This window comes from Haliaeetus albicilla, chromosome 8 (assembly GCF_947461875.1).
Source record: "Haliaeetus albicilla chromosome 8, bHalAlb1.1, whole genome shotgun sequence".
Classification (NCBI taxonomy): domain Eukaryota; kingdom Metazoa; phylum Chordata; class Aves; order Accipitriformes; family Accipitridae; genus Haliaeetus; species Haliaeetus albicilla.
This window is the reverse complement of record NC_091490.1, coordinates 17,318,214-17,344,989: the sequence shown is the minus strand read 5'-3', so window position 1 is coordinate 17,344,989 and position 26,776 is coordinate 17,318,214. Positions and strand designations below refer to the sequence as shown.

Sequence of the window (26,776 nt, the reverse complement as noted above, 5' to 3'; positions counted from 1 at the left end):
TTTTGGGTCAGGAAGTTTTCTTATGGTCCATCCTACTGTACCTCAGAGAGAATACCACAGGTGCGTGCATGCATATACTTAGACTTGCCATTTGGGCCTGAGTGATTCTTAGATTCCTTAGTAATCTCAACTTCGGACTATAGGCTTTAATTCCAACAGACTAGTTTTCACGGACTTTCTCAAAACAAAGAGGTGTTTCATATCAAACAAAGTGACATTACAATGATAGCAGTGAGTTTCTCTGTTCTACTGTGTTTGTAGGCAGAGGCTGCTCTTAAGTCTTTAAAAGTACCATTCAGTATTACCTCTCTTTGCAAAACAGTTTGGTGCTGAGCCGGCTTTAAAATGCCCATATGGACCTGATCCTTTTCTCTGACCTTTTAGTTGTAGTTAATTGTGCGGCAATCAAGCCTGCTCTGTAGGCTCACCTCAGGATTGCCTTCAAACAGAAGGCGTATGCTTTGGTATTGCACGTGTTTTATAAGAGCGTAAGGTGAAGTGATTTTCTTAACATTATGTGAAAGGACAGCTGCAAAGCTGGCAATAGAACAGCTCTGACTTCTAGTCTGGTGTTCAATTCACTGGAACGTAGTGTCATGGCACCAAGCTCAGAGTTCATCTTATGGAAGTCAAAGTGGAAAATGCCTTCCCTGCTCACCCATGAATGGACTATATAAATGCTTGTTTCTCTGCAGTGTGTAATTTCTAAAGCTGCCACAGGGAGAGGAAAATGGGGAGATAGCTAGAATTTTAGTATTAAACATCAGACTTACACCATTATTTAAAGATGTGCAAGTAGCCTTCAGACATAGGATCATAGCAAGCAACAATGTTGATGTCAGGGCGTAGAAGGGAAACTGTTGGAGCAGTGCTGAAGGTGGAGCATGTGCACCACATCACATGATAAGCATGTCCCAAAATGTGCACTGTAGCTGCATCTGACTTCCTAACCCTATTAATTCCATTCAAAGGCTGTTTATTCACTTAAGGCATGATTCTGTGGAAGGAAAAAAGTGTTTTATGGGATAATATGTATTTTTAATGCATGTCAGTATATTAGTTTCTCACCTTAGCTTCCAAAATTGAAAATATACAAATTATTTGTACAGTGAGTGTTTTTTCTCTGTTGCATTGCAAATTCAAGTGACTAATGCAGAAAGGCACTATGATCAGCATTAGAAATAAATAGGCCATTAACAGAAACAAATTTTGTTCCAGCTGTCTAAAATTTCAGGAGAAATGTTCTGTAGTGCTTCAGCTTTCAGAAGATTTAGACATGTGACATTGATACAAGTGTGTAATAGCTACTTTTAAAGTGACAAAATGTAATACTGCCTATAGAATACTTTCTTCTTCCACCTAATTCTGTTCCCATTTTTTGCGAGCTTGTTCAGTCCAACACTGCAGCCAGAGAACAGCCACTCATGTCCAAATGAGCTTTTATCTGTCAGTCAAGTAACAAATCCTCACACCTGTTACAAGCTTAAAGTGCTGTAACCTGAGTTAACTCCCAAAGGCTGTTCTTTAATATAAGTTGAGTTCCATAGTTTGGATTTGCTTCTGCAACTTTATCCATTTTACTATGCTCTCTTACCATTTTTCTTTAAGTTTTGCAATTAAAGTTACCCACTGCACTGACTGCTTCTTACAACCTCCTTTTCATATAAAGCCCTAGAGACTGATTTCAGCTTTAGATTTAAATCGAAAACAATGTGGAAAAATTCCCCATAAAATAGTTCAATGTGCTGTGGACTTGACAAAGAATAAGAAATACCTTTGACACTTTTTTGCATGTTCCTGTTGACGACAGCCAAGACAACTAGCAGGTCACAAGCAAATGGAAACACTGAAGTTGAAAATTATGTCTTTGTGAGTTTAAATCAGAATTGAAGTGCAGTATGTGAGCAAGTATTGGTTATTTAGTGCTATTTGAAATTGTTATATAAGTATAGCTTACAATATGACATTAGCGTATACTTCTATAGAAAGAATGAAAACAAGCCTTATTTTCTTCTTCAGGGGTCTAGTATATCTGGCAGCTCATTGGGCCATTGGTATTTTTTTAACTTGCTTCTGCTGTGTAGTGGTTGGTGCAGCAGGCAGAGTATATGATTTTGATCTGTACTGGGAGCACAGTGGAAGATGGAAGAAAATAAATGTCACTCTGTATATACATACTGAGAAAGTGTTAAGGTAACTGTCTACAGTAATATAAAGATAGGTATAAAGATGCTAGAGGACATCTCTACAATTCCTGAGGAAAGCACTACATTTTGTGAGGCAGCGTGAAAAATTAGTCCTGAGGTTGCACTCATCTCCATGCAGCAGCTGGATGCACTGCAATTTGTGAGAGGTTCATTGTTGTCTAACCTTGAAAAAGCAGCTTTAACATGCAGCTAGGACCTTTGTAAGAGCCAATCCGTACTGACAGGGTTCATCCTTGGGGAGATGCTACTGACATACTACAGGAGTGTCCTGAATCCACTTAATGTCAGTACAGATACTAAATTCAGCCTTGAACGTAACCTGAATGTAAAAAGGAGGAATGAAGACTATGGCATTTTCTAAATAAATTTTAAATACTTCTAGAACTCAGACATTCATTAGGCTAAAGTGTTTGGAAGTAGGGGATTATGCTCACACTTTGTTCTGCAATAATTCATATCATCTTTTCAATGTTAACACAAGGCCTGGGTTGTGCTGTAGGGATACAGGGACTATGCTGCAGTTAATGCTTACTGTTTGCTGACTAGCACTTCAAGTGAGGAATTGTTCATCAGCAGCAGACCTCAGACCTGAACTTCTGTCCATGTAGCTACATGACAGGCCATAGGGTCCATCTTAAAGCTGATTGCCTTTAGGAGTGTCAAGAGAAGAGGAGATACCAGCCTCTCTTCTTGTTCTCAGCTCTTGTTTTTGTGCTGTTTTTCGACATGTAATCTCCAAGGTCTCTGCAAGACAAGGTTGTCCATCTTGTTGGCAAGAATAACACCTCTACCCACAGTTTCCTCTGTGCCCTTTCACCTGCACTGCTGCAGCTTTTGTGGAGCGTGCTGATGGGATGTGTCATAGTTAGCCTCCCTCACAAAGCTTATCTTCAGCCAGATTTTGATTGCTCTAATGCTTTTCCTCACATTTGCATATCGCAGCAGCATATGCTGAAGACTGTCAGTTGTACATGCTGATAAACTGATTTAGACAGTTGCACTAGTGTTTGAGGAAAATCCAAGCAGATACGAAGCTTGTTGGGAATACTAGCAAAAATAGAGTGTTCTTAGGCATAATAGGTTTAGTATTACTAATTTTTGTGAGGATTTTAAGAATTTTAACATTAGAATATCTTCTAAAGCATCATTCCAAAAGAAATAATCCATGGAAAACTAGCGTGATTGTAAATCTACTTTATGCAAGTGGAGAAGAATTTGATTATCTTTCTTTTCTCCAAACCATAGCTTTTGTCAGGAGTGATAAGCCAAAACTCTTCAGGGGACTGCAAATCAAGGTGAGTAGTAACCTAACTTTTTTATTTGGGATGTTAGGAAGAATTAAGCTTAGTGGAAACAGTCCTTCTGTGGATTGTTCTTTATTTGCTGACCAAGTAATCCTTTAGCAGAGGACATATATTTGCATTGCCAGTATAAATCTTTACAAGTTCCTGCTGCTAATTTTAATTGGTTTATTGCTCAGTAACTGTTTGGTACCAATTCTTTGTGGCTGTTTTGGTTTTTTTTGTTGTTTCTTTGTTTTTAATCCAAGAAAAAAAAATAATACTGGAACTCATAAGTACTAGCAGATGGCAAAAGAATGAGAGGAATGCTTGCATTCTGTCCTTACTCTGTGGATATTTGGATTTACTGAAGCTTACTCTGCCATAGTTTCCTTTTTTCGTGTTCTATTCTCTCCTCATTTTCTGATGGAGCTGCTATTTCCATACATTCAGTGATTCTTACATTTTTCTCCTCCCTCTCAGACTTTCCTTGCTGTGTTCTACGATTCTGTTTTTCTTTATAGTCTTCAAACATCCAGCTTTATAGAAATGCATATACTGAATGGTCTTTCTTATGACTTGCATATATGCAAAGCTGCATAAGCTGCAGTGCCTTGAGCACAAACAGTTCTTTGGTTTCAAGATCTAGTGTAAGACTTCACCTTCCTCTTAAAATCCTGTGTGAACTTCCAGCATACTTCACAGATACACATCTTGATTCTCGCATCTTGTGCTCCCATCCCTATTCACCAAATGGCACCATCTGGAATCACTTCATAGCTATGCATGGCTGCAATAAGTGATTTGTCTTCTCAGCAGCAGAATCCATCTAAAACAGATTTCCTCTGTCTCATGCATTCATGTCTCTGTCCTCCAATTTCTTTCAAAAGCTTTCTCTTCTTCTGCGTGTCTAACTGTTTCATTTTTATTTTAAACTTTGTAGCTGTATTGAACATCAAAGCAGTCTAGACTACAATTGGTATAAAGCACTACCAGAAAAAATTTAGTGCAAATGGATCTGTATTTTATTTTACAAGACTTTTGGAAAACGGATTAGAGATGCCACTAGCTTCATTAAGTAAAACCAACTAGGTTAGCTCAGTAGGGTAAAGTAAAATACTCCTGGGGAAATCTTTCCATAAACTTAAATGGTTAGAGCCTTCTAATACTGTTAAAAGCTTTTATTTGCATTACATATTTTGTGACTTAGTGAGTCTTCAGAAACATTAAAGTATTATGTTACCAGCAAAGCCTAGGAGGCACAGATACAACACAGCAGGAAAGAATGTGATTACATTAGAAATTGATAGTAGAACTTTGAGCTGTTACAGTGACTAGAAATTTCTAGAATGGTAAAAAGGCTATTGATTATATGAGAAAAATCATTCAGCTGCTTGATTCAAAATTCAGCTTTGGTAACTTAAAACAGTTGAAGTAGAATACCACCTTTCAAAGCTAGGCTTATGGCATTGCCCCCTGCATATGCATTAGCTTGTGTAGTAGGCCAAGGAGAACAAGAAGTAGGTGTTTCTGACACACACACACACCCCTGACACCCACCCACCCATCCCACCCTCCGTTCATTTGACTTGTTCCTCCACTTTCCTCTCTTTGACATTAAATGCAAGTCAGATGTCTGAACTGAAGCTGTTTCCTACCTGTTTTATTTAAGGCAAGTAACTCTGTTCTGGATCTCAAGATAAACATTTACTGCTCTTAAATCAATGTTTTAATTTCCTGTGAAATGAGGCCTCTTTGTCCCTTATGCTTCCTTCTTTTCTCCCACCCTTATTCCTTAGGACTAGGCAAGAAAGCATCTAATCCAGAGCTACCAACACTGGCCAACAGCTGCAGGTGGAGTGTGCAACCTACAGCATCTCTCTGTCTTTAAAGCTTCAACATAGTATCTCCCCTCTTACTGGTTCTTCATTTGCATACACACATGCACACAAATTCTAGCTTTGAAAATCTACTTCTCCTTTGAATCAGCACAGTAGGTGAAAAAAATATTGGAGAGGAGGTAGCAGCATAGGAGAAAACAAGCTGAAAGACTGATCTCATAAGCTTAATTTGATTTTTATAGATCTTCAAGAAAAGTAGAATACGTTGTTGTTAAACACTCTAGTAATGAAATTCATAAAATCAGAATAAATATGTGGCACTGGAATATCTATAGCAGTGAGTATTGTCAGGAACAACCAAGCTTGTCTGTTTTTTAAGAATTCTAAGCTTTAAAAAGCCAAAGCTTAGGTTGATTTCTTAGCACAAATTGTATTGCCAAAGTTTGCCCAGAATACTCTGATGTAATTTAGTGGTCTGTTCTTAAGTGTTCATGGTGTCACTCTTTGGACTTTTTACTATTCTTGTTTTGACATAATTTTAACTGATTTAAATCAAGGGGGTGGGGGGGAATGTTAATATGGAGAATGCGTTTCCAGCACAAGATAACTGACTTTTTTTTTTTTTTTTTTTCTGTAGTATGTGCGTGGTTCCGACCCTGTACTAAAGCTGCTGGATGACAGTGGGAACATTGCAGAAGAACTGAGCATCCTCAAGTGGAATACAGATAGTGTGGAAGAATTTCTAAGTGAAAAATTAGAACGTCTATAAATCACTGCTTTCAGTCCTCTTTCCTTTTCATGTTTTGTCATGGTAATCTTCTTGGATGAACTGTGCTACAATTGAAAAAACATTCCAGCTTCCTTATTAATTTTAAAATATCTGTTGTGCTGTACTAAACATCTTGCAATTAGAAGAGAAAGCTTCAGCACACATCTGACAAGTTGACAGACAGAATAGCTTGTCTTAATATATTTCAGCTCCTAATGCATTTACCACTAACAAAATGCTTTGTTTCAAAGTTAATTATGCAAATATCAGTTTGTTATAATTGGACCTGTTTTTACAAATACTCTTAAAACTGAAGAGCTTCAAATAATTGAAAGGATTACCATGCTTTTTGTCTGCTGCTGTTTGTAAGAAAGTTGGAACCAAATGCAATGTACTATCTCCCAAAGAAACTTGACTGCTAATGGCCGCTTCTTTTTTGTATCTGAACTGTCCTTTTTATAGAAGCATTGTTTACAGTGAGTATCTAGTTCACAGGCTTGAAGCAGATGGAGGAACTTATGCTCTGGTACTGTGAAACACTTAGTAAGTACACTTTAGTGAAGACTACATAGAAAACCTCTGAGGTGTATGGAAGTCAGATGTCAGGTGTGCTTTACGTTAAGTGTTTTGCTTCAGAAAGCATGAGATACAAGTCTTGAAAAACCTTTCCTGCTAACTTTCACAAGTTTATTGGAAGTCCGTTTATCAAATGAATTTGTACCCTGTTCTTTTAAAATGTGTATTTTTCTTTCTCAGTTGAAATTTATGTGAGCAGGGAATATAGACAGTGTGTATGATAATGAGTCAAATCCATTATGACTTGTTAGGTTTTTTCCACTTAGAGTGAATAAATATGGTAAGCAAGAATAATGTGGGGGTTTCTTCTTAAGTCTAATTAGCAAATAAGTCTTCCCTTTATGCACACCAGTTTTTCGTTGGATGGGTGTTATGCTATAGCCTGAATTGGTACTCAGTTTTTATCTTCATATATAATCTTATATCTCAAGAAATTTCTCTAAAATTTACAGATTTTATTCCTAACTTTTGAGAAGAAATCATCGGCTTCATAGCAGAACAATAAATTTTGGATGGAGACCACACGAAATTATTGGAAGTAATACACTAAGGTGATTCTTTAGGCATAGCCTTCTGAGTTTTTACTCCTGAAATAGTCTTATAAACTCTTAGAAGGTGCATACAGCTAAGTCACATGACGTTATCCTCTTTGTTCTTGCTCTCGCTCTTACTCTATGCCTTTCACTACTGTCCCTGTAAAACATGCTGCTCGTCTCCCAGATGACTTGGTGTGGGACAGCTACAGTAGTGGTCACCACTGTCTTAGAGAAATATTTCAGAAATATGAACTACACACAAAAAGCACAAATCTTTACAGGTTGTGCTAACTTATCAAACACGGATTTGTTCTTGGGACATGTGATGTATTAGTCAGCAGATGAACTGCAACCAAAACATGTGACCTGACAACCCAGTATTTTGGTAGTAAAAATATGCTGCCATCCACTGGTCTTTTAATATACTGACTATATCCCATACTTCTCATTCCTATATTTGCCAACAAGGGATTTCAGTTTCTGTGTTGATGATTTACTATGCTGTTTTAGAGGAATATTTTAACTTCATCCTTCTCTCCAGCCTTAGGTTGTCTTTACAACTCAATGGGGAGATTGTTTGCTTCATTTGATATTTACCAACTATTTCTCTCTGCTGCTGTCTCAGTATTTCCTTCCTCCTCCTCCTCCTCTTTAACCTGATGGCCCGTGGGTTTCTGACCTTCAACTTCCCTTTTCTTTCCATGTCTTCCTACTGCCAGCCCACTGCTTCCCTACACAAACTTCATCTTCTAACACCAGGTCCTTCACTCCTGCTTTTGCTTGTCTTTCACTGAAGCAGGGAACTCGCTCTTGCACCAGGAGATAACCATCCCATAGTGGAGGAGGATGACAGGCCAAAGAATTTCTCCTCTAGCATACTAGGTTTTATGACTGCAGTCCCGGTATTGTTTCTGCAGCCTCTTACCTTTCCCAGTATTGGTTCTCACTTATTTTCATTAAGGAGACTGGAAATTATCTTTTCTCCCAGTTTTCCTCCTAGGTTCCCAATTTGCTGATTCCTATTCCACATACTAATCTTGCCTTGTAATACAGATATTTATTCCCTTACCTTAAAAGCATGCACGAAGTACATCCCTGTATTTCCCTATATATAGGAACACGGTGAGTCTTCCATGATTCTGTTACTGAGCTGCTGAGCCCTGAACCTACTCGATCTGGTAGCCCCTAGCAAAAGCTTTACCACCTATGCTTCTTGACCTGTTGACTGTTCTCCATGCTGTTCTTGAAGTGTCAAATTCATACTGTCCTTGCTTTATTCTCTCTCATTCTGTCCTTTAGATGATACTCAGGTTCTTGGCTCTGCAGACACATGCTAGGAACATCTAGCATTCTGGCAAAAATGAGCTGGGCTTTGTGCTAAAAGAGGCAGTTGGAGTGGGGAATAATTTCTTTTGGAAATTCTTAAGTTTCTGTTTATCAGTGGGGGTTTTTTCCTCCAGTCTGCAGCTGTGAAAATTCATAGAGCTCAAAAGGTTATTTTGGCTTGTGGCAATTAACTATACAAAATACAAGGTTTAAAGCTCCCCTTTAAAAAGGAAGTGATTCATTTTTACTTATAGCCATGATAAGCACTCAGTACTTCATGGAAGGCATTCACTCAGATTTACGTAAGAATTATTTAGTCTTATATAATGCTCTTGTTGTGCCAAGTCTTGAGAGAGTTAATGAAAGGAAGAATAAAAGCAGCAAGCATGCATGACTGAGTTGAAACATGAAGTGTCCATCTACCCCTCCTATCTTTCTGGAAAGAAAAAAAGGCCACTCATCTTGCAGAAGAGAGTATGAGTGCTTTAAAAAAAAAAAGAAAAAGAAAAAAGTGTTGTACATTCCATTTTGTACATAGATATGATATGAAGATGAACTTGAAGCATAGTGTACACCCTACTTGGAAGGGTTGCCTGGGTACCTGCTTAGTCATAGATTCCTGCAATATGAACCAGAACGAAGTGATTGTAGCAAGCAAAAATCTGTTTCAGAGCTAAGGGAAACCTTCCAGCAGACATTAAAATAATGGAAAGAAAGTAAGTATTCAGCTCATTCTTTAAAACTGTTTTAGCATTTCATCACACAGAACAAGAACAGATTGCCAACTTAATGAAGAGCAGACACACAAAAAGTATGTGTGTTCAGAAACCTGGGCTCTTATTGAGAACGTCACTTTTTTTGAACCTTAGCTTTCAGAAGCAAAGTAAATCTTCTGATGTTCCTCTTCACCCAGGGAGATTAGACCTCCTGGCCCCCAAAAAAGAAATAAAAAGCCAAAAAATGCTTTAATGTCATTCTACTTCATTAGCATGGAAGCTGGATTTTTAGAGCTGCATTAGAACTTATCTACATTCTACCCATAAGGCAAACAGGCTCAAATCTAACTTGAGATAGTTTCAAGAGTGCATTGCAAGGAACAACATCATTTGCTGGTTCTTGCAGTGTGTAAAGAAGGTTAGACAAAGCACAAAATTTTCTTTGCTCGGGATGCTTTGACTACTTAAAGTAAATGGACTTTGAAATTTGTCAAGTGTGCTTGAGAAGGGTCCATCAAATGCTAAACCGCAGAATATTTTTATCAAAAGCAGCTAAAGGAAACACCATATGCTGAATTTTTGTGGGTTTCCTTAAGTTGTGAACTGTTAAAGCCCAACCCAATTACTGTGAAGCAAATTTGCTGTCAAGTCTAAGAGGAAGAGCCCAAGGGACAAGATAGCCAAGGAGACAACAGACAGCCCCCTGACAGGTTATGTTACTGAATGCCTGTGGTTCAGAACACCAGCTTCCCTCCCAAATGCACTCTTGTAAAAAGTCTAAGCTGAGGGTAGCTGGAGAATATTTTCAGTAATTTTTCTTCCTTATCACTTGTCATAAAGGATGGACAAAAGGAAACACGTTATGAAGTTACCTGGTGAGCTCAGACAGGAGACAAACTACAGAAGCAGTCAGAGTATTCTTGCACTTACTTATTGATTTAAACAGGAACCATGGCACCAGGCGAACACAGACTGTCTCAAAGAGTACCTCATTATCTGTTATGTTTTGAAATGGATTCCTGATGCTGAATGAGGCCTCTCAGCTTTGTTACTGTCCGAGAAGCAACGTATCCAACTACGCAGTTCAGTTGCACCTTTGTACACTGAAAGCCTTGCATACAGCAGCACTTCTGTCCGCTGACATACAAGTTAAACAAAGCTACTATACACTGAGAAATGGAGTGTGTCTCTCAACACTTCCCACTACTAAGGCAACCAAGATCAGAAGAGTTGACCCTTGCTTTGAGCAAGCACTTCTTTTGAATCATAGTTAATTTTGTCTGCTCTCTGGCTGTGTCAAGCATATTTGTTTCAAAGCATTTACAGTCATGCAGTGGTCCCAGATGACCTAGACAGCCTAATGCATAAGCTTCAAGTAGACAGTGGTGACATACATACCCTCGTATGGGTATTCCTACCATCAGTAATTGTTTTCCTTGAAAATAAACACCACACATATATTCTACAGGGGCCCAGTATAAAGCTGGATTAATGACATATTAATTGTGCATCTTTTGGAAGTTTCTAGCAATACTTGTGTTTTAGCCTGACAGCCTTCAGAGGCCATATATGCCTAATATAGCTTAAAAATTTTGTAGAAAGTGACTTGATCCTAGTTCATAGGAGTTCAGTTAGAGTTGCAGATACTTGCTAGGATGAGCACTTCGGTGGCCATCATAGGTCTCGGTAGGTCTGTACCACATCAAAGATGATAGGTAAAAGCACATGTTGTGCCTTGGGAAGTTATAGTTTGACTAGCTTCAAAAAAATAAAAAAAGACACAGTGGTAGAAGTATAATTACAAGCTATAAATACTCTGAGGGGATCTTAGAGTATATACCAGGGTTGCCAAGCCCGCATAATGCAAGTTGCAACCACCTGTTTGCTACAGCGTGCTACAGTGCTTCAGTGCTGCTGCTTTGTCTCCCTGAGGGTTACCTGTTCCCTGCTTTCAGATAGAGATTACGATCAGGTCACTTGACTAAACATAAAGTTATGTCCTTACCCATTTCTGAAATACAAAGAAACTCTTTGCTCTGAAGATCTCCCAAAAGTGACAGCAAATAAAAAAAATATTAGAAATTGAGTGGAAAACAATTTCATGTTTTCAGAGGAACGCTTAACAGTGTTTTATATTTAGTAGGAACAAGGGCATGAACTGAAGGCAGCAGGACAGTAACAACTAAGCAGTAATTTGAATAGGAATAAACTTGTTTAGTAAAAATCAATGGATACTACAAGGCTATGAAACAACATAGTATTATCTCATAAATAACTCAGGGTTTTGATCTCAATAAACCAGCAAAGATTTGTACACAAAATAGAGCAGCTTAATTTCTTGGTTTAAAAGCCACACTTAATTTACCGCTATATTAATTACATAGGTTTTCAACAAGTTATTCTAAAGAAAAGTAGTTGTATGTTCATGTGTCATACAAAATACATCACAAAAAAGTACGAGTTAACTATCAACCTAGCAGAATCAAACTCCAGAGACTAGGGTACTGCTGCTTTGTCTTAGTTTTAAGAAGTGCCTGATCTACTCAGCAGCAGCAGGAAAGCACTCTAGTGAGTTAACACTGTAACAGAGCACAGTATAAGAGTGTCTTAGTTCTCCCTATTCTTCCCAAGCTGTTACTGTGGTGAGCTCTCACTATAAGTCATGCTGGATGGAATGGGAAGGAGTAAATAAGTGTCATTGTAAATCCACAAATTCATCTAAGAATATATTTCCTAGTTTCTGTATAATTGAAATCCTCAGAGGAGGCTGTGTTAGCACTTGATATATAGGAATAACTAGATAATGGATTTACAGCGTAGAAGTCTTTCAACATTTCCAAATGATTCACTAGAGCAGTTCCATACCTTGACCTTCTCAGCCAGTATCCAGCACTGCAGTACAGTACATATCCTGGAGCTGGGAATACACCCCCTTGGGGCTGAGTGCATCAAGCACAAAAGAAACCATTTCTGAAGTCGCAAAGGCCACGTTCATGGGTGAGAACAGGGGGAAGAAACACTCCACAGGACTTTTATACCTACCAGGTATATGGGGCCCAAGCAGATGCCTGGTTAGGAAGGGGATAAAAGAATACTTCATCATTTCTTTTAGAAAGCTCTGCGTGGTATGTCTCAGTAACTCTATAGAAAAATGGTTCTATGGGACAGGTGATAGCCACAGAACCTGCATGCCAGGGTGCAACCATTATTTGGGAATCCCACAAACAAGAAGGAAACGGGAACCTCGATCGGTCTCCAAGAAACACAAAATCAGGAATATGGGTGTGTACAACCTCATCAGAAGACAGTCTCAGTGGTACCTAGAAGTAGAAGACCTCTGGCCTTTGTTTTCTGGGATATTAGCTTCAAGGCCAGCTCAAAATTTTTCCTTAAAAATACTTCCACATGTGTCCATCAATAATTTTAATTGCAACCACTGTTTGTAAGTTTTCTATCCTGAAAATACAGTGGAAGATGTTCTCTTGACAATGATCTTTTGAGGTTGGATTTAATTTGGTTAGCTAGGAGCCTTTCTGACTCTCCTCTTCCCCCCACCCCCCCAAGATTAAAGTGAGACTGGTAGGAAAAACACATCATTTAGTATTTGCTCTTACGTGCTTGCAGCCAAGCTATGCTTAGGAGGGCAGTTCACATTTTGGTATATTCTAATTCTTTCTAACCCAGTATTAGCTTCATGTAGTTATTTTAGTAGAACAGTGGCTCAAACCATGGACTAAAGCATTCTTCATCTTAAATATGGGCAGAGAAAAATTTCCACTTTTCTCTGTTGTAGGATGCATGTAATTTTAAGGCAGGATGTCTACCAAACCTATCTCTAGGCTACAGTTCCTGACTAGGCTGGAAATTCCATGGGCAAACGCAGATTTTTGGTGCAGGGGGATAAGCAGAGAACAGGATAGTTAAGATAATTTTTTACTCTGCCTTTCCCCCCTGCTTTCAATGACTTGGTTTCTCCAATGTTACTCTACATTTTAGGCCATCTGACCCAGTTTCTGGAAGGCACTGATCTTTGATAAGGAGAGGTCTTGAGAACAGGCAGACACATCTCTAATTAGCAGATTTAGGTGGTTCATGGTGAAACACCTCGGAGCCTCTGCACTTACTCAGTGCAGCCAGGCTCCAACCCGCGGAGTTTCCAGTCAGACGGTATGACTCTCAATGCTGCCAGCTTGTTTTTTCCCCTCCTGGCTCTGACAGAGCTGAGCTGTAATGAAGTACCAAACCGCAGCTTCCCTCTGCTCCCGGCAGTGGTGACACACCCGCATTCACACTCCAGCGTTAGTCAGCCATGCGTGCCCCAAGTAAGCAGCTCTGCCTCCAGAAGGGAGTCTCACTAATGCTTTTATTAGATTGTCTGCATCAGTCACAGAGTATCTAGTTTTATGACTCTTCACTTCTGAACTCTGCCACGCCACACGCCTCCCTGTGAGCCGGGCCAAGCTTTCCTCACCTGGGCACTGGGCCTCCCCGCCGAGGGTCACCCACGCAGCCAGTGCCTGAGGGGAAGGGGCAAGTGTCACCTTCGTCTCGCCAAAAGGTCGCTGAAGGGACCGTGTGTGACAAGGAAGATCCACAGTCTGATTTTCCCCGTTGTGTGGAACAGGCAGAGGTGTGTCACTGGCTGTGGGACAGCCTCCCCGTGACCTCCCAACTGAGCCGGCACCTCTGCCGTCCGCAGCAGCTCTCTCTGGAGCCTGCGCTGGTTCCTGTCACACCAGAGGCCACAGCCCATCAGAACAGCAAATCCGGAGAAACTACATCAAAGCAGAGTTCTTGCTTCTTAATCCTGGCTGCAAAGATTCAGGATTTCCCAAAGAAAAGCATGGCAGCTGTCAGTGGCCCTCAAACAGATTTGCCAGGCCAAGAAATAAGCCTTCTGGATCATTTCTGCATCACTGGAACAAAAGGCGGATCCTGCCATCAGGCAAAGCACATATTGCCGTGAAACAAATATTAGAGGACATTTGACACCCACGTGAAGAGGTGTGTGTATATATAAAGGGAGAGAGCGACTTCTGTCTGCCCTCTTTAGCAGCCAGCGCGGCCCTGCCGCAGGCTGCCCAGCGCCATCTTGGCTGCCCTCACTCCTGCCGGCAGCACAGACCACCACAAAGGGGACTGGTCTCCATGGCAACTGTGGACAGGGATTAATTAATGTCAGGCTGATGTTGACACATTTTCCTAAGGTGATCTGAGAGACAGAATCATGTAAGGCAGCGGGTGTAAGAGTAGGCTTTTCTTTCTTTCTTTTAAATAAAAAAAAGGTAACAGTAGGCTTTTCTTTCTTTCTTTCTTTTAAACAAAAAAGGTAAAAGCAGGCTTTTCTTTCTTTCTTTTAAATAAAAAGGTAAGTCTAAAGGGACATTGTTTGCTTGTCCTAAGCTTCAGAGCTGTGCGCAGCTTCAGCTCCAGCCAGCTGCAGCCAACCCAGCTCACCCTTTTCCTAGTTTACTGACAGATTCTTCACTGTGAAACTGTTTTATTTATCCTCATTTATCATTGTAACAGCTGGGGGTTGCCATAAATTATTTCTGTGAAAGTGAAATTCACCCCTTGGCCTAACATGAGCACTGCTGCTGTTCACCATTCATGCATGTACAAGCACTGGAAAGCCACAAAATTTAATAATACTAGGCACATTTGTTCCCCCATTTCTTGCCTTTTCTGGGACTGGGCCCCAGCCGGGTCCTGCTCAGGATGGGAGCGTGGTGACGAGGACCAACCCTGCTCTGGGCAAAACACGGGCTGCCACCTGCTGCTTTTAAATTAAGATATATAGTCATATCCCTCCTCCTTTTTAGCAGATAATTATTCCTTTAAAACGTACTCACAAGGAACATGACTTATACACTGTGAATCTGTATTCAGTGAGAAATTTTACCCCAGTTTAATTTTGAGTCTTTGGTTACAAAATCAGAGGGATAGCATCACTTCATCGCCAATTCACCCCAAGCTGAGCATTAACAGTGTAAACCAGGCATGGAGAAAAGGGCCATTTGGACCATGAAGATGACACATGCATGACAGATACGATGTCTGCATTGGAGCAGCACGATTACAGACATCTTTCATGGGTTACTTGTCGTAACAGTGTTCAGTGTTAGCATATAAACTTTGTATTGAAGCAGGCTCCTGAAACAGCCACTGAAAAACTCTCTGCATTAATTTCTGTGGCAGAGTCAACAGTTTTCATGTGATCTGAAGTTCACCATTGTCCTTTGCTATCCAGGTGTCCTGGTTTCAGCTGGAATAGAGTCAATTCTCTTCCTAGTAGCTGGTATAATGTTATGTTTTGGATTTAGTATGAGAAGAATGTTGATAGCAACAACTAAAACCATCAGTGTGTTAAGTAGTGTTTATACTAAGTCAAGGATTTTTCAGCTTCTCAGCAAGAAGGCTGGAGGGGCACAAGAAGCTGGGAGGGGACACAGCCAGGACAGCTGACCCAAACTGGCCAAAGTGGTATTCCATACCATGTGACGTCATGCCCAGTATATCAACTGGGGGGAGTTGGCCTGGGGGGGATCGCTGCTCGGGAACTAAGTGGGCATCGGTCAGCAAGTGATGAGCAATTGCATTGTGCATCACTTGTTTTGTATATTCCAATTATGTTGTTGTTATTATTGTCATATTATTATTATTACCATTGCTTTCTTCCTTTCTGTCCTATTAAACTGTCTTTATCTCAACCCACAAGTTTTACTTTTTTCTGATTCTCTTCCCCATCCCGCTGGGTAAGGGGGAGCAAGCGAGCAGCTGCATCGTGCTTAGTTGCTGGCTGGGGTTAAACCACAACCATCCAGGTAAGAATTGCTGCCATTAGCAGATAAATTTTATACATAGAAAGGCACATATGTGAATGGCACTGCAGTGAAGTGTCTGAGCAACAAGTTGCCTATTACCAACCTCCTCTTGTACAGGCACTGAGCAACACCCAGAAACCTCACCCCTATGGATGAAGGGCCTTTCCAAGGGGCTGAGCCTGTCAGCATACGTCTAAGGGTTCTTCTGTTGACACAAGAGCACAGTAGGAGGATGCTGGCATTTTCAGTGGGTTTTAAAGTGTGTTAGTTATGGTAATTGTCTCTGAGAAGGAAGTCTGTTTGCCTATGTGTTGAATGCCAGTGCTTGTGAGACAAGCAAAAGTTGTGATCTTGCTTAAGGCAGTATCATTTCAAGAATTACTTAAAAACTCGGGTAAAAACCTTCATCCAAGCTCAGAAAGCTGTGAGACTTTCTGAAGAGTTTTCACTGCTCTTTGGTGTCACTGACCACCTCTGTCTACATTAGCATGGGACAGAGGGAGAGGGTTACAGAGCAAAAGAGCTGGCACTGAGAATCCAATGTTACACGATAGCACATTTCAGGTGCGCTCCTAGGAAACATCTCCCATTTTCATTTCACATTAAAGGAATCCAGACCACATACTCGAAGACCACAATGATATGAACCAAAGCACACTAGGCAAGGACAACTGGGAGGTTCACATCAAAAGCACACTCCCATTGTGAACCAAAACGCCCATGCAGACAATCAAACAGTGTCCCTTCACAACACTACAGTCCCAGTATCCCTTCCTCTGAGCACAGCCATTTGACAAAGAACACTGCCTGTTCCATGCAGATACACATTTAAGGATGGACACCATTGTCACCACTGTTTATGATCCTACTGTGTGGTTTTAAAAATTGTATTTAGCACATTTGTTACACTGATATTTGCTGCAGAATTGATAGGATGACAAACAACTACAGTAATCACCATTGAGACAGAATTGGCATTTGGCAGCAGTGCCACAGAGCGGGCTAAAATAACACGCTGTTCTCCACTTTTTTTCCCAAATGGTTACTGCTGCAAAGCAGCTAGCATTTAATTCCATCCAGCAAAGACCTTACAAATATACATAATCTGAATGTACAAACCACCCCACTCATATAGGCATGTTTGAAAGGTTTGCTGGACTCAGGCTCATAAGTATGCTATGCCTTGCAAGTGCAAAGAACAGAGACATCAGCATTTTCTTAAACTAGAGCAAATAAAGGTTAGATTCGAAATATGCAGGATTTTGCATAACCTGAGAGCAGTTCAGTGGAGCACAGAAACTAATGCCACTGGCTCTGGTGCCTTTATGCTCAGAGAAGCAGTAGCCTACAGGGGCTGTTGGGACAGAAAGTGTCTGGAAATGTCCAGCCTAGAAGAGCTACCATCTGTACAAGTCTCACATACATAGTGATCAAAGTCTTCAGGACGAATTAAATAAAGCTACCTGCACACCTGCTCAACATTCATCTGGCCCCAAAACTTAAATACCTCTCCGGTCAAACTCTACAATGCTTTAAAGACATTAAGCTACCAGTCTAGCCCATCACACCCTATCCATGAACTCACATTGAAAGACACCCTTCATCTCTAATCTTAACCAGTTTATTTATTCCATCAGCCATTCCATGACAAATTTAGCTGAACACTATTTATCCTTAGGCATGACTTTAAATTAAAAAAAGAAAAAAGTGTGTGATCTACAGACTTTTTTACAGGATTAACACAATTATAAAAAGTTTTATGTTCCTTCCTAGTTACCACAGATTTCTCCAAGCATATCAGCAAAAACATGCTACCAAAAGACCCCGACTAGGATTGCAACTGGAACCACAGGGTTTCCGCTGCACACTGACACATGGAGTATGGATTTTGTTTTTCTAATCATTCATTTCTCACCATCTGTAGTCCTACAACCTCTTACCTTCTCGCTCACCAATAATGGCAGGATTTGAGCCTGTCTGGGAAGCTGGAGTGAGGAAGAATCTGCACTTCCAAGAAGCCATCTCCTGTGGCACAAACGGTGCAGAGAAACTTCAGACGCCGGTAGTACAGCAACAGAGTAGGTCTGGTGGAGGCAGGACTCACCTTTTGTCGAGTTTACAGCCACAAACTCAAGTGCTACCAGCTGTGTGAGCTCAGTCAAATGCGACTTGGAAAAGCGTTAGGGTAGCCATAGTAACTTGTAGATCTTCACTTGATGCACTACGGTCACTGTATACTGCTCTTAAGAGAAATACTGTTGTCTCTAGAAGTACCTTAATATTAAATTTTACAGAGCTAAAAAAGCTAGCAAGCTTTGAATTGACAGGAAAAAAAAATCCTTACTAAGTTGACACTAGCAGTTATTCTATTGGCACAGGCCAAATATGTCTGTTCTGATCCAGGTTGGACCCTGTCTACTTTTGTGCTCCCCAAGTGGCTGCCAGACCTTCTCACAACTGGTGCTGAACAATTTTTTTTTATTTATTTTTTTTTCAGTCTGTCCAAGAACCAAAGTAACAGAGCAAAATGAAACCTTGGGAAAATTATAAAGTAATATCAGGGTCTCCTTTCAAGACAACAAGTGAGAAAGAATTCTATCTAAAGCATTTTTCCCCCTCTTGCTATTAATACAAAATGTAAGCACAGCCCCTGAGAGGTCATCTCTGAGCCAAGCTTTACAGGAGAATATGACTAAGACACAAGCCACCAGGGAACAGTACGCTCAATGACCATATCACTAAGACAACATGGATGAATCATCCCCCATTTCTGTGCTGCAGTTTCTCCCAGGTAAACAGAGACAATGACGCTCACCTTTGTAAAGAAAGTTAATGAACAGCGATATGGAGGCGTTACACTGAAAATAATGAATAGTTTCTCTGCAGGGGGAACAGCATTAGAAACTTAGAAACTCTCCTGGATGCTTAATATTCTCAATGGAGAAATACCAATACTGTTTCCACTGGATGGCATGTAAAGGTTGATGGGGAAAATGTGAAATTAAGCCTCAGTGGCATTGGCCTTTACCTTTTCCAAAGATGCATAAAACATAACTCCCTAAAATCTCTAAAAAGGGGAATTGAATATTTCAAAAACTTCTAACACCCCCCCCCATTTGTCAGACTCCTGATGTATAGCAACATCACTGTTGAGTATCTAGAATTAAAAGCAATTTAACTCAAGAGAAGTAAAATTGGAAGATTATTTCTCATTTCAAATGTTTCTCCTTTCGAAGAAGCAATTTCCTAGCTCATTATTCCAATTCCAGTACTTTTGCTTCTGCCTATAACGGTGTAAAGACATTTTAAAGCTTTAATTCATTTTGCAATTCTAAATAGCTTCCCTTAATCACTCATGTCAAACACCTATTTCATGTTTTTAAAAAATTTATAAAACAATTCTGTGCTGTCAGGAGAAAAAAATTTCTCAGCATTCAGATTATTAACTGCATGCAAGCTCCCTGTGCTAATGTGTTGCCTATCATTCACTTCTGGAAGGAAACTATTTATAAAAAGCATAACATTCATACAGTAATTTAGTGTTTGCATTCATGGTACATTTTCTTGCCATTCCCTCAGCTAAGGTACAGAATTCGTCAAGCTACCCAATTTGTTTGGAGGGGTTCCTCACTGCCAGATGCCATGCTGAATGCTCCATGTCACTGAACAATGGTAAGGGCAGTAGCATAGAAGATGACTGAGGTTGTGTCTGTCAGCTTGACTGATGTCTTTGCGTTTTCACCAAATACAAATTCGCATGGCTAAGTGAAACTAACAAGCTTGCAATGTACTGCCTTGTACTTCCATTAATAGCTGTGTGATTAATTGGTTACAGCCCATTATATTAAAACATAGCCGGTTAGGAATTCTACTTAAAGAAAAAGGAAATGGATCGGGATTGGGCTGCAGGCCAAGTTTAGCAAGGATTTTCAGCAATTCATAAATTCTTAAGGTGAATGAAGTGGAGCAAAAAACTGAAACTTTTTCAAGTAGGTCTGAGATATGGGGATTCAACTCTAGTCTCACAGGACTCAGCAGACCTTGACCCTAAATAAATATATACATTTGGCAGTCCATGAAAAGTAAGACAGCCTAATTCTGCAGTCCTTGTTTAGACAGCACTTGCAACCATAGTGCCAGAAAGGCAATGACTAACTTCCCATCACCTCATATAGGGACAAACATCATCTACTAACTCTCATGGGAGTTTTTATTAAACAGGATTCCAGGACTTAATTTATTTATGCCTGATGGGGCTTTGATAACCCTCTTCCTTTTCCCAGAAGTATTTATTTCAGACCAGATGACTACCTGACCCTCTAAAGGACTACCTCTGAATTGGGATAAGGGAAGCCACATATTATCAACTACTGATTAGACATTTAAACATTAAATCCTTTTGCTCGAAGTTTAATGTGGAGTTGCATGGCTAGGTGGAGACATTCCACAAATTCTGAAAGATGGATGAAAAGATACCAGGTTGCACTGCAGAATTTCACAGAGCTTCACGACCTTCCAACAACAGTTTCAGTCTCCATTTTTGGGGAACTGAAAGTCTGTTTCCCTTCATGCTCAAGTATTTTGTGCTGAATACAAATGGGAATATTTTTGCCTGTTCCTTCCAGGTGGAAGCATAAAAATTTCTAATGGGACTCCTGCCAGAAATTTGAGTCAGAGAAGTAATATGATGTCTTTTGAATGAAGAACATTTGTTTCATAAGCCTTTCGTATTTGTGGGTTGTCACAAGTGCCTTTCTGCATACTGCAGTACCTGGCTTAAACCCCAGAGCAATGATCTACTTCACAATGTCAGTTTTTAAGCCCTCCCAGATTTCAAGGTAGGATGAGGCACAGTTCAGCTATTCCAATTGATTCTGATGGTATTATGTGGACACCAGCACTAGAATTCTTGACAGTGAATAATACTTTTGATTCTGAAATCCCAGACAAGGTGTTTGCACAGTACAGACATAGCCAGCATGAGTCCTAACAAGTTTTATATTTGTTCTTATGTTTTCCGAATCACAGTATATTCTTGGTGTGTTCTATCATTCAGAAAGCCCATGCCAGCTCCTTGTAAAATCTGAAGTATCCATATATATACTGTACAAAATACAGATGAGGCCAATCCTGCCCAATTTTCTTTCCTAAATCATCATATATAAATCCTTGGTTATGATGCTACATGCACAAATAAAGATCAGGCCTACCACAGTCAGAATATCAGTAAGCTACCAGGCCAGTTCAGCCCTCACCAAAGCTGACAGGAGTCCTTTAATGTACAGCAAAGTCAGTCCCAAATATAGTTTTCCTTTAGGTTTGACTTACAGATCTGTATGGATATAGGAGAGTATATCCCGCACTAGAGGAACTTTTCGTACTATACACTGTGAGGAAGAAATTTATCATTCACACATCTTGCTGATTGGTGCATGTGACCCCGTCCTTCACTGCTCTGTAAAAAATGCACAACAGACTGTACTCAGGCTTTCTTCCGACATTGCAGTGTTTAGGAATTGGCAATTCCTGCCTTCTTGAGCTGCTTATTTACTTCTAAATATTTGAGTTTGTTCCAGGGGGCAGTTTTCTGAAAGCCCTGATGGTCAGTTTCATAGCAAGAGTCAGACCTGGGAGTCAGCTAAGAAAGGAAAACAAAGCAAAATATAAATTAAAGGCATCTCTCTATTCAGAACCACCAGATATACAGAAAAACAGAAGAATTATTCTAAGACAGATGAGATTGTGTGGCCAGACAGATTCCTAGAAACCCAGACCTTGGGCACCACTAATCTAAAAATACACCACTAATTTGGTTCTGTTCAATATATTATGTCTTAAATGCATCTTCCAGTGTTTACTGGCATTATGCTACAAGTTCTATACAAAGGAGACTTCTTCTCATATCAAACCTTAAATTTTAGCATGGATGCCTTAATATTTAAAGGTATAGTGAATTCTGAAGAAAGGGCAAAACCATTATGAAGCAACCCATATCCCCACTGGACTCTGCTACGGTATCTTGCATAGTACCTTGTATTTAATAGTACTTTGTAATTACTGGTACTTGTTGAAGTCAGCATATATTCTCAAATGCCTGTGCTTGAAAGGGAACATCATTATAATGTCTGTGTTGTTGCCAAGTCTAAAAGCCAGATGGAGAGACTGCTGACAGCAGAAACTCATTGCTGGAACCAAGCAATCATGACCATAATCTTCTGGCAAAAGCAGTTACATACGTTGTAGTTCTGATGCTTATTTTGTGGCATGACTGATTGAGACAATAGTGAAAAGCATTGTTATGGGACAGTAAAATGACAATTGGTGTTAAAAGTGGCTCTATGCATGCATCAGTGCAACTATTAAGGATGGACAGAAAACATTTGTCAAACTCACAGAATGAACTTTAATGAAGCTGCTCAATAGAATGCATTCTTTTAAGAGGAGACTGGAAAGGCCAGATGCAGTGTATGAAAAGCCACATTCTACACAGATGTACTGAAGTTGCATATAGTACACCAAGTTTTTTTAACGCTAATTATTTTGAAGCACTATAAAGGCAAATTAACTAACTTTCCATATATTATCATACCTAGGCTCCTAAAATACACCTTGGGTCACTCTTGCACAATCTTCCAAAAAGAACTGAATTGAGATCTAAGAGGCCATTATTCAGTGCTGATAATCAAATACTCAGGAATTAATTGATTTCTATTTAATCTCATTTAATCTACTGATGCCTTATAATTAATTCCCAGATTAAACTCTAAATGTATTATTTATAGCAGAACCAAAACAGTTTTAATGCTATCTCTTCCCTGGGCCAGATTTAAAAGTGGAACTGTCATGTATGTTTCTTCTACTGAGAACAATACAGCAAACTGCAATTACGAAGCTGCATCCTGTGGCCAAACTTAGGGTCCAATTGTACAGCTACCTACATCCAAAAAATTCAAGCTACAATATAAATCACTCTTAAGTATTCTGCCAATGTTTTGTTCCAGAATACACCTATATTTTTTCAGTGGTTACTTACTGTAAGCCATATGCTAAGCATATACATAAACTCCAATTACTTGCACGGTTTTGTCAAAATATCTTTAGGTTTCACATTCGGGCATTTCCCATTTTGCTTCTCTTCCTCCAAAACATCATGACCATCTTTTGGACGCTTCTTTTGGACATGGACTTGCTGGTCATTGCCTAAGCAGCTTATAAGTAATTCTCTCAAGTTCTGTTCTAGCAGAGCACCTACAGTTACTAAACTTCATATTTTTCAACACTTCATAATATTGCTTTAGTCTACCGCTACAGTATCTGCATTGTAACAAGAAAGATACTCTCCTTACAGTGTTCCTTAAAGGTATGGGATATCCTAACAATTAGAATATATGGGCTTACCTCTATCCTTTCTTGCAATTTCCATAATGTTCAATAAACTGCACATTATAGAGGTACCTGAGCTAGTGACGCTGTAAGAATTAATATGGCAGCATACTAATTCACATACTGTATATGAGATCCAGAGATGTTAGCTCCAATCTCAGAGGCAGTAAAGCTGTAATAACACAATGTTGTTTGTGGGCTAATTATGCTCGCATTTCAGAAGACTAATTAGTTTGGGCAGAGTCCTATGCTAAGTTCAGTATCTTTGCACAGTCATGTACTTCATGGACATATTTCTTTCCTTCCTCCACCTTCCCACACACATTTGCCTGAATTAAGACACTATATACCGATGGCTTTACCTGTAGCCAAAATTTCCATATGGTAGAGAACTCTGCTCCAAGATACAACACTACTCTAGAAAGCAAAAGAAGCAATATAACAATTATAAAAATATCATGGTTTGCAAAAAGTCCAAAACAGGATTTCTGTTAAGAATCAGTAGGAGTTACTTTTCAAGCTTAGCCTAAGCAAGCATTAAAAACTGCAATTATGGTAGAAACTGTTTAAAGCTAGTATTTAGTTTTCTAAAAGCATTCATTTACTCACACTAATAATGCCATATATTATCCCATCTGCCACAAAAGCTGATAATCTTTGATGAAAACTCACTCAGGTTTGTTACAGAGTATACATGAGATGGCTACTTTGGGTGAAATTGTCCAAAATCTTAGCATTAATTAGAAAAATGAAGTAAAATGCCAGTAAATATAGAAAAAAGGTATACATTGAACAGCAATGGAAGTATTTATCCCCCTATGTACACATCCTTAGGTATCAATTCAGAATGCACTTGTCTTGCTACACCAGTTATTAAATATAAAGGTAACGCATATTCTACACTTTTTTCCATGTCTGAAATCTGATTTCACAGATGTCTCGAACTTTCACATAGGGTTTTTCTAACCTGGTTTACCTTTTTTTTTTTTTTCTCCTTTCTTTCAACCAATAAAGCTTGTTCTAAGAAAACAGGGAATTAACTGAAGAAATAAGAGACCCAAAGCCAACTTCAATTACTGTCATATTTGTTGCAAAAATCATTGAGTCTGAAGGCAAACCCAAAGAAATCCAGTCAATTTTTCTTTGAAAGTTCCCCACAAAATGACACTTAAAGACACTTATTTGGGACTACCTGCAATAAAGTTCTACTCAATTTAATACTAGTGTTAAACGAGCACTTTTCTACTGGCTTCCCTTCTCAATGGTACAACAGAGAGCCTCAAGATAGATGAGTTTAAGAAAACAGTAACTACTTTCTTTACTTAAGAGGAAAAATTTGAAAATGGTTTGAAATTAAACAGAAACAGGGAAACTGAGAATATGGATTTGCAGTTTTGTTATACTAAGGAGTCAACTGCAATTTCTCTCACACACAGCTTAAGCTGAAGTATAACAAAAAGTAATTTTGACTGCTGTCAAATGTTGCCTTCACATAGCTGTACTACTTGTATTCCACTAAACCCCCACCAACTCTTTAAATGCTGCTCTATAACATTTTATTGCTTTTAAATAGCAAGTAAATGGTCCAGTATAGCAAAGAGTCATTTACATTTTTAAATTATTTTACATATGTATTCTTGAATATGCTATAAATTAAGTCAAATGAATAATACTGATTTGAATTTAAACACATTTGATGGCAGTTCACATTAGAGAGGACTGGAGAAGACCACCACTGTGGTTAAAGTGTTTGGTTTTTTCCTTCTAAACGGTAGGGCTTTATCTTCCTATTAATTTTATTTAATGCATCATGAATTATTCATGGTTATTTCTAATTCATCAGTAATTATTACTATTGTTCCTTATAATCTTTGCATTTAACAGACCAAATAAATCTAGGATTTTCTTGCTAGTTATCCCAAGAAGGTTGCAACTGAAACAACTGAATGTATTTGTTTTAAGGTAACCTCTGCACTCTAAAAATGAAAGACACTATTTCTGGAAGTGCAATTCAAAACAAAAATCATCACTTTTTAATTAAACAACCATATCACCTAGATGAATACAATTTTATCCATTCCACTGCAGTAATTTGTATCACTGAAAGTTTCATCACTACATGTTTGCAATGACAATGTTAAAAATTCTTTACAGAATTGTCACTGCAAAGTTGCTGATCAGAAGCAGTTAGCTAAGCACCTGGTACCAGTGTTCCGTAAGAGCTGAAGTGGACTTCTATCCACGTTGCGTGTTCTGCACGGAGAATAATTTCCTTCTCAATGGAAGGAATTTCCTTCAACAAGTCCAAATCAAATATACTGGAACTTTAAAAAGAAAAAAAAAGAAAAAAAAAGAAAAAAGAAAAAAAGGGAAAAGGGAAAAGAGAAAAAAGAGAAAAGAGAAAAAAGAGAAAAGAGAAAAAAGAGAAAAGAGAAAAAAGAGAAAAGAGAAAAAAGAGAAAAGAGAAAAAAGAGAAAAGAGAAAAAAGAGAAAAGAGAAAAAAGAGAAAAGAGAAAAAAGAGAAAAGAGAAAAAAGAGAAAAGAGAAAAAAGAGAAAAGAGAAAAAAGAGAAAAGAGAAAAAAGAGAAAAGAGAAAAAAGAGAAAAGAGAAAAGAGAAAAGAGAAAAGAGAAAAGAAAAAAGAAAAAAGAGAAAAGAAAAAAGAGAAAAGAGAAAAGAAAAAAGAAAAAAGAAAAAAGAAAAAAGAAAAAAGAAAAAAGAAAAAAAGAAAAAAAGAAAAAAGGGGGGGGGAAGAGAGATTCCCCTCAATCTATCCTTTTAATCTTTTTATCGCCTTAAAAAATCTGCTATTTATGAAACATTAAAGGGTGCAATGTTTAGGGAAAAGTTATGTTATTTTGCAAATAATACTACCTTTGTTAAAGCCATTTTTAGGTTCAAAACATTTTTTTCCATCCCACATATTTAAAGGAGGTCCTCTTGCAAAACAAAAAAGTGTAACGCTAATTGAATCCATTTAGAACATGACAATAAACTGTTGCATAAGAATTGTGGAAGCAGATTTTCATTAAAACCTATAATCTGAACAAATGTATGCTCATCTATAGAACTACTTAAATGTAGAGAGACAGTACATATTTGGTTAGCAAAATGCAGTGCTTAATTTAACATAAAGGCTGATCTGCAGTTGAAAGAATCTTAATTACTAATCAAACTGAATTAGCCTCTTTTCTGGAAAGCAATTAAAGGGAAAAAATACAAGGCAAGATTAAAAACAAGTCAGAACATATGTCACTAGCTTGTGTCAATTCACCTAGGTGCAGTTTAAAACCTCAACATACTGGCAATTTGCCTTAAA

General features: G+C 38.9%; 1 protein-coding gene across 1 annotated transcript in view; it reads left to right on the top strand.

The window, feature by feature from the left end:
• The window catches only part of SELENOF (selenoprotein F), a 28,675-nt gene extending 21,708 nt beyond the window's left edge, over window positions 1–6,967 (top strand). Inside the window, exons 4-5 of the mRNA XM_069789152.1 lie at window positions 3,453–3,502; window positions 5,966–6,967. Coding sequence (XP_069645253.1) covers window positions 3,453–3,502; window positions 5,966–6,097 — 182 coding nt within the window. The 3' untranslated portion in view covers window positions 6,098–6,967. The remainder of the gene's footprint in view (window positions 1–3,452; window positions 3,503–5,965) is intronic.
• The last annotated feature ends 19,809 nt before the right edge of the window (window positions 6,968–26,776 follow it).